This window comes from Athene noctua, chromosome 19 (assembly GCF_965140245.1).
Source record: "Athene noctua chromosome 19, bAthNoc1.hap1.1, whole genome shotgun sequence".
Lineage (NCBI taxonomy): Eukaryota > Metazoa > Chordata > Aves > Strigiformes > Strigidae > Athene > Athene noctua.
Genome location: NC_134055.1, coordinates 8,348,079 through 8,360,631, shown reverse-complemented (window position 1 = coordinate 8,360,631; position 12,553 = coordinate 8,348,079). Strand labels below are relative to the sequence as shown.

The 12,553-nt window shown below is 42.5% G+C and overlaps 1 protein-coding gene across 1 annotated transcript in view; it reads left to right on the top strand.

Annotated features, from left to right (window-relative positions):
* COL26A1 (collagen type XXVI alpha 1 chain) overlaps positions 1-11,765 on the top strand; it is a 172,291-nt gene extending 160,526 nt beyond the window's left edge. Inside the window, exons 12-16 of the mRNA XM_074922925.1 lie at positions 2,179-2,241; positions 5,669-5,713; positions 7,088-7,132; positions 8,156-8,240; positions 11,593-11,765. Of these exons, the coding sequence (XP_074779026.1) occupies positions 2,179-2,241; positions 5,669-5,713; positions 7,088-7,132; positions 8,156-8,240; positions 11,593-11,765 (411 nt within the window). The remainder of the gene's footprint in view (positions 1-2,178; positions 2,242-5,668; positions 5,714-7,087; positions 7,133-8,155; positions 8,241-11,592) is intronic.
* Positions 11,766-12,553: the final 788 nt, after the last annotated feature.

The following is a 12,553-nucleotide window of genomic DNA, read 5'->3' as shown; positions in this document are numbered from 1 at the left end:
TCCCTTAATCATAACAACACATCTTGCTGTTGCTGTGTCAAAACACTACACTGTGGCCTGAGTTGATGCAAAGGATTTGACATGGGCTTTACTAACACAGTGATAGAAAAATACTGCCTTTCCTGTGGAACACATAAAAAGAACAAAAATGCATCAATGGGAATTCACCAATTCACCAAAGTGAATTTGTTAAGCTTAGCTTTTGAGAAATGACCCTTTCTATTCAAGAAAAATATCACAAATTCCCATCATTTTGATTATTTATCGATACAAAAATTGTGGAGCAGGGAAGTAATAATGGAGTGTGATAAACTCACTGAAAATAATCTATGATAGGAGAAGGGCAAAGTACTCACATGAATGGAAAAAGCTGGTTAAATGGAAAGAAGTGAAGTCATGATGAATAGTGAACTGATAAACTACTCAAAATTGTGGTTGGTTGATACAAAAGGACTCCAGTTTTGGGAAGAGTATTGCTTAATGTGGAGGTAAACCAGTAACATCAAATATTTCAAAGGAATCTAGCATGATTAAAGAGCTTAAAGTGGCTGAAGAGCACAGAGAGAAGCATTAAGTAACTTACCAGAGGGATGTAACTTAGATGCAGATAAAGAAGAGATTTGAATTGCTAGAAATTAGAGAAAGGAGATTTTTAGTATGTATTTATTAATCAGTTTGAAGAAGCAATAGACAGCAGGTTAGTGAAAGTTTGCCAGTGTAGTAGAATCATTTCAATTAGCGAATGCTCTGGAGAACGATGAGAAACTCCAGATAGATATGAACACAGTGGGAAATTTGGCAGCAAAATGACAGATGCAGTTTAACGTGATTAAATATAAGGTAATTCACAATTCATAAATAGCTTCTGTAGGAGCGTCTGGCTTTTTCACATGCAGCACACATTATAAATCTTTTTTTTTTTTTTTACAACACATTTTGTGGGATTGAGTGATCTTGAGTGTCCCCATGTAATCATGCACTGAAAGTTACTGTTGAGAGCTGTCAAGAGCAAAGGATGCTAGGATGCTTATGGACACTTAAACTTTGTTCATGCTGCATGTTTGACATGAGGCCAAGTCTGGCTGGTGCCCTGCATCATTTGGCAGCCCTAGTTAACCTCCTAAACCTGGCCTGAGTTTGAGTTTGTGGGCCAGGGAGAGATATAGCTGAGCTGGAGGCTTGCTGTTGACTGGTGGGGCTGACTGCAGGCAAGGAGCAACATGTTGATGGTGCTGCCTCCCAGCTGAAATGGGACAGTAGTCCTCCCTTAGACCCTTAAAACACTAATGCCCAATCTGGTTGGGCCATTTAACCAGACGCTAAGGCTCCTTGCAGCTATGCCTCAAAAGCTCATTTCTCTGGATGCTGAGAGATGGGGGTTTCTCAGGCTGTTGTTATTCACCAGTGGTCTGGAGTGGAGCAGTAGTCTCATTTGCTGTTGTCATAAGGTGATGTGCAAGTCACTTGAGGTGGAAGAAGCATCTTGCATATGGTCATGGGGAGATGACATGCTGAATATAAAGAAACAATATCATTCTCTACCTGTCTGGTTTATAGCTGTGGCTTCACTGGGTGGATAAGTTAAGAATTTGGATTGATTTCTGCAAAGCAGTTCCATTAGTGGAAATCTGGAGGCTGTGCCCTTCTTATCCATTGGTGACTTATTCAACCCAGGGAGCAAAATTATTAGTAGAGATTGGGTTTAATTTGAAAATTGTTTATTAGGGTGAGTGAATAGCTTCAAAATAATTTCCACTGCACAATCCAATTAATTTTCAGGTATGTATGCTTACTCATGCCACCCACTGAGGCAATTATGAAGAGAGGGAATGTAGTGGGGATTTTTAAGTTAACCATACTATCTGTGTATTAATTTCTACTTGGTAACTGAGAACAAGAACTATCCTGTCATACCAAGCCCTTAAAAAATGTTACATCAGTAGCCTGCAGTGCTTTAAAAGACACAAATAGTGGGATATGCAGAAACCATAGGTCTCAGAATACCTGCAAACAGAGCTTCCATTGTTGTTGCTTGAGGATAAAAGAGAATCCAGCCCAATTCCTTAATGGGTGTATGAGGTTTTCAGGATCAGAGGATCACTGGGAAATGTATTCACTACACCTACACAAAGGATGCACAGTAGAAATTAATTCCTTCTTGTTCTGCATCTCTTCTAGGGCTTACCAGGCTCTCCAGGACAACCCGGGCCAAAAGGCTCCAAAGGAGACCGAGGAGAGAGAGTAAGGTTTTACATACACAGAGATTCCCAGCAACATCTGGGGTGATGCCTCAGAAATTATATACAGCATAGGTCTTTCAATTTCTGTGGGACTATAGCCATGAACAATTTTAAATGTAGAGTTTCTCAGTCTTCTGCAAGAATCAAGATGATGGTTTACTGTACAGATAAAGGGTTGAATTGCTTGCAAAGTCTGGCGTTCCCTAAAGAGATCCAGGTAGCAAATACATGGTATGTAAAGGCTTGTGGAGACCAACTTTTTTCTGCCAACCAAAGCTCTTTAGTGTGGAGTATTTTGGGTGGTCATACTGAACCTTTCCTTCTGTGGCAATAAGGCAGTAAAAGCTCATCAGACTTTTCCTGAACCAAAGACATTCCCCAGGTCAAATGATGTTCTTAATATATTTAGAATATTGAAATGAAGTTCTTCATATGTTTATGTGATATACTTCAGTCCTTGATGGGTTGTCAAACACTAATAACTAAACAGATTGAAGGGCTTTTTGAACGTTATTTCCAAACTGGTGAAGTTTAGGAAATACCAGAGAAAAATCTAACATGGATATAAACGTGTCGGATTCCTGGTCTGCACCAGGAAGGGTTTCAAAGTGCCATCTGGGCCTTCAGCTCCTCTGTTCAGCATTGACACAGCCACAGCTTAGGAAACACGTGCCTTTTTCTTCCAAATGCCACCTCTACTGTCACATGGATGGAGGTGAATATGGAGGTCACCACCTCCACATAGTGACTGTAGATGACATGCTTCCCCCATGTGACAGCATTTCCTCTCCTTCATTTCTGCTCATTCTTCCAGTCCAAAAGACAGAGGGATGTCTGAGAGAGCCAAGAAAGACAAATGCAGATTGGTTCACTCCAATTTGATGACTTCCCAAATTCATGAGAAAAACCAGCAACAGATGTATAGTACGTTCCTCTGTCCAGACATGTGCAAGGAGAGCAAGTCCAGGTGGCTTGTTTCATTGCCTCCTGAGAAACTTGACATCAAGGAGCAGCAGATATCAGAGGATGGAGCACATATGCCTTTAAAAAGCTCTGCTTTATTTGAGCATCTTTTCACAATGTTTTTGGTGCTTGTTCTTATGTAAGAAATCACCATTTTAAGTGACTTTTAGTAATTTGTTTTAATAACAGTTTCCTTGTGCAGATCAGTCACTTCGGGCATGTATTGGCTCTACTAGTAGATTAGAGACTGATGCACTTCTGGGACTAGAATTTAAAATTCTGATAGAGAGCAAAACCTTAACTGATAAGGTTTCAAAACAGGTTACCAACTACAGCTCATCGCCATTAAATGTCAATTTTCAGTTAAAAAGAAAAAAAAAGCATGATATATGGCAAAGTGTCAAGTTTCCATCCAGGAAACTGATAAGAGCTCTTTCTCAGTGGTTCATTTAACTTTTTGCTTTAGTTTGTGGTTGACCATATTACTTTGAAACAAAAGCTTTGTTGCACTATGTCCATTCAGTACAGACAAATCCTTTAGACTTTGGTTTTGTTCCCTCCTTGTTAGATATTCAGAATAGTAACTCTCCTTCTAAGTTTGGGACAAATGAGATTTTCAAATATCAGAATGTCTTGCTAAATAGAAAAAAATAAATTCTATTTCCTGTCCTTCCTCTGTAAGTGTGGAAAGCGAAGCCAATAGCTTTTTCTGGCAGAATTTCTGTAGGATGATCTGTGTGCTTTTTGTCTTTTGTGAGGTGGATTTGAATGCTGGTTTTGACAACTACATGCTGCAATTTTGGGTTTGCTGGATACAAATTAGGGCTAGCTTTACACAGAGTGGAGGAGCTGTGCAGCTGCAAAGAAACGCAGAGGAGGGTTTACAATATCTATTGAGATTTGAGAAAATGTTATTATACATTCTTCCTGCTTAATCTCAGCGAGAACAGATGTAGACAAGACTTGAAGCAATCTGAGCACATCCCCTGGATGGCACATCTATGTGTGCCACTCACGATCAGCCTCTGTTCATCTCATTCTTAAACAGTGCCAGTGAGGATGCAGCACATCATCTCCAGGCAGTCTTCAGAGGTACAGCTAGTGAAGGCCTAGGATGAAAGATGTTTCTAACACCCAGTCTAAATATCCTTTGATCCTCTTTAAGCTGATAACATCCTTTCTGTTCCTCCTGGACACAGTGAACAGTCTGTTTATGTATTTTGAGTATGTTGTTATGTCTTCTCTCTGTTATTTGCCTCTTGCCTGTGCTTTTTCACAGGCTTTGCTCCCTCCAGTGCAGAATCCAAGTATTTCCCTTTGAAGATGCTCAGAGCACCTGACAAACTGGGGCTTCCTCCCAGCGCAATTCGTGTCGATACAGGCCTTTGTCTCATGCTGGCTAGCTGCTCACCGAGCACTGGGTAGCTCTCCGTAGTGATGTTTTGTAGATGCCCAAGGCCCATTGGCTTTATACAAAGCAGCAGTTTGATGGACAGCAAACTAAAGCAGATGTCCCTTTTTGTCAAAAACTACAAAAAGCTGCTGCCAGCTAGGTAGTTTTTTTTGGGGAAAAAAAGAGGGGTTTGTTTCTGTGTATGTCTAGGGGAGAAGAGCCAGGTTAAATATGTGGCTGTTTCATCAAAGGATTTCTAAAGATGCCTCTAAATTTGCCTCCTCTCCCCAAGCTCCTGCTTTTTCATGAAATAATCTATAGCTGTTCTCCTGGTCAGGGATTCTGTCCTGCCCCAGCGTGCTTCAGGGTGGGAAACCAACACTGTGGAGAAAAACAGAGGGAAAAAAATGCTCAGTTCAATGGCATTTCATTCTGCCCCAGATCGACACATACCATTTCAAAATGTTTCTGTTTGAAAAAAAAAAAAAAAAAAAGAACAAAAAAAACCCCACTGAGAACAATGTGAAAATTAGCACAGCAGGAAAAAGAAACAAACCAACCAAAATATTGTACGTGTGTTTTGATCAGTGGCTGTTGGGGTTAACGCAGGGATGTGTGTGTGAAGCAGGAGGCAGATTAAATCAGCGCTCTGTGGGAGTCCTGGGCTCTGTTTGCTGTCTGGGGCAGCATCAGCCCTTCAGTTTTACTAGAGAGAAGAATGCGGTATCTTTGTAAGAAACAAATCTCCAGCCAAATTCCTTCCTGGTATAATGTAACTGACTGCTGTAAAGTTCAAAAAATTGCTAATCATCTTACTGTGAGGGTACTGAGCTGAGCAGCTCTGTATTGAACCAAACTTCTCTAAAGTGTGATGGGATTTAGAGCTGATACTTGACAGAAAACCATGACCCCCCTTTGCTGTCTCTAAGTGATAACGTCAAGGGAAAGGAAATTTTTCATATTATCCCAAGTGTAAGGTTTTAAGCCATCTTAATTCCACTAGTAAAAATTACACTATGTTCTTGTCAAATGGAAAAATATCTCCTAATGACACTTACTTTATTTCCAACAGGGGCAAGCAGGTCTGACTGGAGAGAGGGGCATTAAGGGATTTCCTGTAAGTGATGTACTTGCGGGTGTGTGCAAGACTCAGATGGGTTTGGTGCCTGCCTGGCGCCATAAATACCACCTAGCTGGACTGCAGCTGGTTCAACCAGCTCTCTCAGATGCAATGCTTAGGTCAACTGTCTCCAGCTTAGACATTTGTTCAATAGGCAGCCTCACCTTAACGTATTCCTCTGTAAATGAAACATAGTCTTCCTGCATGTTAAGGATGGTGCTGAGATGCTGTGATCAGGAAGGTGTCACACCAACAGAGGAGATGTGTTTTGCTTTCAGATCCCCTCTAGCCAAACCTTGGCAGACAGAAGCCCCCTCCCTGCCCTGTGAGGTTCCTGGCACCCAGAGCCCAAATGTGGGCACTGTTAAATAACTCAAAGTACATCAGCTGCTCTCAACTCCCTCTTGCGCTTCGGTTTGCCAAGCTGAGCTGGAAGCCCTTTAGTGAGATTAAGAGATGTCTCCAGATGATTTCTTGGCAATACCTGAACACAGGAGATGTCTGCACTGGAACATATGGCTAGGGTGCAAACAAACCCATGGAGATGAAGGCTGGCTGAAAGCAAGCTAGTGGAGCAAGTGGGTTTCTTTGGCTGGCAGCATCAAGACAGGTCCAAGATCCTTTGGGAGGTTTCTCTTCTCTCTTTCTTAATTCCACCTCATCATTTTGTAGTTCACACAACCTTTTCTTCAGTCCTTCCTCCCATACCCACCTTTCCTTTGCAAGTATCTCAGGGATGTCCAACAAGTTTTGAGGAGCCCAGGCATTTCCACTCTATTTAATTCAGCAGTTTGTTAACCCTTTTCCTTGTTTTGTGTTTAGCTTGTGGTTTAATCTCTCCATGTCATCTGTCCTTTGAGAAATGCATGAACTTCCTGGTTAGGGGGGAACATCAGACCAATGTTCACAGCACATTGGGGCCTTTGTTCAAGAAAAGCTTAATGAGCATCTTCAGAGGCAGAAAGTGATGTGACTAATTAATGAGAGAAGAATGTAGGATTTTATGTTCTAAATAATGAACATGTGCACCTTCTGGGGAGGGGAACAGTAGTTTTATCTTGGTGTGAGATAAAAGCATTGCTCATTGAGATCTTCATGAGATGTATATTGTCTTGCTGTGGGCCCAGGTCATGGCAGCCAGCCTTTCCTGAAGCTTGGCCACTCCTAGTGATGATGACCTCCTGGGAAGCTGATGGGAACCAGGACAGAGCTCACAAGAGCACTTTGGCCCTTGGCATGAAGTGCCAGAGAGTCAGTTTGTTTTCTGCTGGTGAAACACTTCTGCCTCCCTTTAGAGGGAAGGGATGAAAATAATCCTGGACAGGGTCCTCAGTCACATGAAAACAAATTTCTCTTTCTTGTCTGTTTTAGGGTGAACCAGGCAAGAAGGGTGAGGAAGGTGACAAAGGTGCTGATGTAAGCATGTATTTCTACTATTGTTTTACTTTCATTTTTGTCTCTACTGTGCTTCAACCATATTCCCTTTGAAAGGCTGCTTTGAGGAGGGCAAGGGTCCTGTCCACAGTTAAAAGTGCAGAGTAAGAGATGATTTGAACCTTGGGTTTGATCCTAATACATGCTAGAAATCCTGGGTTTTGAGGTTTCCTTGGCCACGTTGTCAGCTGCCTTTCTCACTATGCTCTCTGAATACTTCCTCAGTCCCCAGTGGTTATTCTGCCACACAAAGCTGCTACATGGAGGGAATTACTCCCCCGCTGTCCCTCCCACAAGCCCAGGCACAGATTCCCAGAAGAGATTAAACTGCATGTGCCGAGACAGAGTTGGAGTTCTCACATCTCTGCTCTCCCACCCTAAAATACTTACCAACATCTGTCCCTTGAAGCTCATATCTAAGGCAACGAGGGCAACAAACTGCAGCCTGAGTGTAGGTGAAAGTATGTGGACAGGCTTCAGGCAGCACGTGACCCAGGTAGGAGCTCTGTGAGAGGCAGCGTGAAGCCCATCAGGATGGGCTTGCACGCCACTGTTCCAGCTTATGTAAGGAGCAGCTAGATGGTTTCCCGGTGTGCCAAAAAAAAGAGTGAGCCCAGGTAACTCCCTGATGTTCAGAGTAAATGTCAGATGAGAGTGAAACCTGTTCTCCAGGTAGTTCAGCATAGTTGTTAACATAAGCTGCACATTGTAAAGGTTTGACAGGAATATACACCCTGGGTTTGGCCCACTGCAGAAGCAGGAACCAAACTGCAAGGCTTGGCTTTGGGTCAGAAGCTCTGCAAACATGGGGTATAACTGAGGAGTTTTTCTTTAAATAGGTATTTCTCCTTCATTTCCACTTAACCCTTGGAGCTTATCTCACCTTTTACATATTTTCATTTGAAACATTCACACTGCATAGTCTGGCATGATGGAGGCAACATTATGAACAAGAAGCCTATTCTGCAACATATACCAATGTTGATTTTCTTTTCCTTCTTGCAGGGGGAAGGTGTTCAACAACTTCGAGAAGCTCTGAAGATTTTAGCTGAGAGGGTATTAATTCTTGAGCACATGATAGGAATTCACGGTAAGCGTCGCTAAGGTTTTCTTTTCTAGACAACTGGGGGCTCTGTTGAGGCAGCTGCTTGATGGTTAAACATCCTCCCAGTCTCCTAAACTCTCTGTCTAGTATCTGTTTAAGCTGGATTTCCAAAGCTAGGTACCCAGCATGACTTAAAGGATGCTTAGAACTGTTGAGAACCTAGAACTCCACCAACTGCACTGGTTACTCTGGCTTTACAGTAGCAGGTGAAATGACCCCCACAATAATTTTTATTACAATTCAGAAAGCCAGGTCACAAGCAGCAGCTCAAGCCATGTGGTGCAGATCATCTACCAGCTTCCCAGGGAGCTGCTTGTTCAAGTCTCTGGGCCAGATCATTTCATCCTGTTAACAGGGTCTTCCAAGTGATTTTAACACCACCGAGGCCCTTGCCTTGTGTAGAACTGTATTTTACAGAGAAAGCCCAAACAGTGCTACACATTACCCTGAAAATCAGAGATCCCTGAATGTCTGCTGATTATAACTTACATAAAACCTATTTTCACAATCGTATTTAAAGAAAGTCTCATGTGTTCTTTGTTCAGATAGATGTTTTCTGTTGAGGCTATTAGCCATCACTGGTACAGAGTGTGGCATCATCCCTTAATGAGTGTTTTCTTCCCTTAACCAGAGTATGGGCTTGTGCAATCACCACAGATCAGACTTCTCCCTTGGGGGTACTCAAGGATCAATTCTCTCACAGCTGCCAAAAGCTGCTGTGCCAATTTATCCCCTTTCAGAAACACAGTAGAGTCAAAATGTTGTTTAGATTTACTGTCCCAGCCTTGACACTAAGATGAGCATTTTTAAACCAAGTCCCACAGCACTTTTCTTTCTTATTTTCTCCTTCACACATGGCACCTCATTCCTGACCTCACCTGTAAAGCGAGCTGCTCACACCCTCCTTCAGAGTGACATCCACTTTATTATGAAGTGGCCTTTGGATATTAATTTAGCCTATGAAAATGCTAAAGAGCTAAAACGTCCAGCAGTTCCAAAGCAAGTGGCTTAAAGCGCATGTATGTGACTTAAAGGCGGCATGCTTGGAGAGCCCACAAGCTCCTTCTGGAGCCAGCAGAGCGCTAAAATGAAAATGCTGCTCAGCACTTAAAGGCCTGAACAGTGTCAGTACACAATGCTCTGGTATCTGGCTGATCTGGCTTGGGTCTCGGGACTGCTCTTCACTGTTCAATGGACGTGTAGAGGCCCAAAGGACTATTTCCAGAAGCAATAGGCAGCAACAGTTTAAGCTTTTCGGGAAATCGTGAATCATGAACTCATGATTTAACCACAGTCACCCTGACCTTACCTCTGCATTAATCCTAGTTTGCTTCATACTTTCATTGGATTTTATACACCAAGGACAGGAAGAGATGTTTTTGTGCTTCTTTGCTCTGAGATGGTGGAGGTATCAGGAAGATGCCCACTACCTTACCCAGGCAGCAATCCATGCCCAGGTTGTATGTTCTCTGGGCAAGAGGGGAAGGGGAACCTGGTCCATAAGCACAGAGCAGTGTATTTACAGGACCCAGGGCCTGGCCCTTCCTCAATCTTTTACTTGGTACCTTCAGTTATACTAGTATAAAGGAAAATGTCAGCTCTTCAGGAAGCCTATATAGACACTGGAAGAATTACCTCTGCAGAACTGCCTGATTTATCTATTTTATACACTCTGTTTGGCAATACAGCACCAGCAAGGCATGTGCTGCTGTTATTTTGAAATGGTCATTTTGGCAAACCGTTTTTACTGACAAATGTATTTTCTGTTTTTGCTTGCAATGGAGGCAAGTTATTTATACCCATGTATACTTTTATGCCAGTGTAACTGCATTGGCAAAAATGGATGGGTTTTAATTGTAAAGTATAGATAAGGCCATCTTTAAACACCTACATTGTATGACTTTATACTAACAGTTTATTTTTTATTAACTAACAGTATAGATAATTTTGTTTTCACACTCTGCTTTTGAGATAGTTCCACTCTTTAACTTAAGACATATTTTAGGCCCTACAAAAATACTGTTTAGAAAGAGAACTTGGAAATTAAGACATTTTTTTTTTCCTTGTACAATTATGTCCATCCCTTTATGTGTATATAGTTTAAAAAAAAAAAAAAAGACAGAAAAAGACGTAAAATAACAAAACAGAATATCCTTGAGCACAGACCTCCCTGCACTGAAAGGCACCACACAGGTTTAAATTACCCAGCACCAACTAGCTAGTCATATTCCCACTGTAGGTGTTAAGGATTTTACCACAGGTTCCTGGGCAGCCCAACTCAGCCCAGCTTTAAAGACCCACGCAGAAATGCCAATCGCATGCTCTCATTTTCCCAAGAAACTTCCCAATCGGTGCGGTTTCCAAAACCACAGCCACCCAAGCAACAAGGCAAAACATACCAGCAAACAAACTTATTCTCTGCGATGGAGGGGCAGTTTGAGGTTCTCTAGCCTAGCAGAGTGCTGAGGGCAGCCCAGCCCTGTTTACCTCCAGCAAGCACAGTACAAATCCTCCAGCAGTCAAATGCTCGCTTGAAACAAATACTGCCTCGTGGGATCAAACTAAGTCTGGGTGTCTGGCTTTGTGAGGTTGTGCTCTTGGCAGGGAAACAAGCAAATGTCCATCTCTGACGGCAAAAGGAAGAGGAAACTAGGGCATTAAAAATGATGAGGCAGCATCGAGTTACCAGCGTCTGTTGCTGACTGCTGGGAAAACAGAAGAGGGGCCATGGTCAAATGTATATTTATCTTCATAGGGCAGGATGCTGTAGAAAGAGGAGGTGTGTGTTACCACGAGGCATGCTGGGAGAATGGACAGCTAATATTTATTCCCAGCTTTATTGCTAATTTGGCTGTAGCCTAGGGCGGATCAATCCTTTTGTTCAATTTTTTCAGTGCCTCAGAATGTCCTCCTTTACAAGGAGTGAAATGGAACTTAAACCCTCAGGAGCATCACTTCCCAGTGACCACTTGGCCTCATCCTTCAATAACAGGAATCTGTGGGCAATGCTGAGTAGCAGCTATAGCCCAAGGAAATTTATGATCAATAAAAGAACAGTGCTTTATAAATGGAATTACAAATGGGAACAGGACCTACTGAGCCACACACAGTCAGAGTACCTACCCCAAAGAGTTTAGACAGCACAGAGGGAAAAGACCTAATATAGGAGTAGTGTGACAGCAGCAAACATGTAAGTGCCACAGTTGCTTGCTGCATGGAAAGACAACACGAAGGATGACACTTCTTCCAGAAGAGGTATCATTCAGAAGGGCCCATTTACACTTTCCTTAGCCTCCCCTTTTAAATAGAGCTCTCCCGTGACTTTCTCTCCTTACAGACTCTTTATCTTCCATTGAGCCAGGCTCTGGACAAGATGTGATCCCGGGCTCCCCTCTGCGAACCAGCATCAAGATCAAACGTGGAGGACCCCAGCAGCCACAGGCCTACCAGATCCTCTCTTCACTGCTGGATGACAGTGAAGCCAAAAGGAGAAGCAATCGGATGAAGTAGGAGCGTTCTGTGTGTTCTCCGTGCCTTTCACCAGTTAAAGATACAGTATCCCAGTGCTTAATTGCAGAGTGCAAATGAAGTGGGTAGGAGGCTGCAGTGTTGGCAGTTGGGTTTCCTTGCCTGGCCAATACTACGCCCTTATTGCAGGGGATGTCTTAGCCATAGCTCAGAGAGGGTCTTATGAACATTTTTCTTGATTTCGTTGTTTTGCCTTTGGAATACCAGATGGCAGGTATCCTCAGAAGCTGTCTACAGAAATTACACCTCCTGATGGTGTCTCAAGAGTTTAATCCTCCCCTTGTTTCCTCACTGCCCTTGAAAGTTACTCAGTTAAAGCACTGCTTAACTAGCTGAGACAATCAGTCCCATCTAGACTCAGAGCCAAGCCTTAGCCTTGTCCATTGGCATAGTTGATGACATCTGCTTTTATTTCACGTGGTGGTGTCATGCTGACTTCCAGGTGAAGATGCCACTTTCATAGGCCATTAAAGCATTCTCATCTGCAAGGATTTCTTTTAAGCAAAGAACAAATTGGAAAATTCAAAGAACATTTAAAACTGTTACTCTGACAATTGAGGTTACTCTTGGAATTTAGCATAAAAATCTTGGCTTTTCATGTTGCTAACTGTATGTGAGTTGTATTATTTCTATTCATGGTTGGTTAAGCAAGGACTTTTGATGCAAATGTTCATGGCAGTATTAACTTTCTATCTATATTCATTGAGATTCTCTGTGTTACTATGAAAATATAGAGCCGTTTGTATGAGATATGATGGAATTGTGCAAGA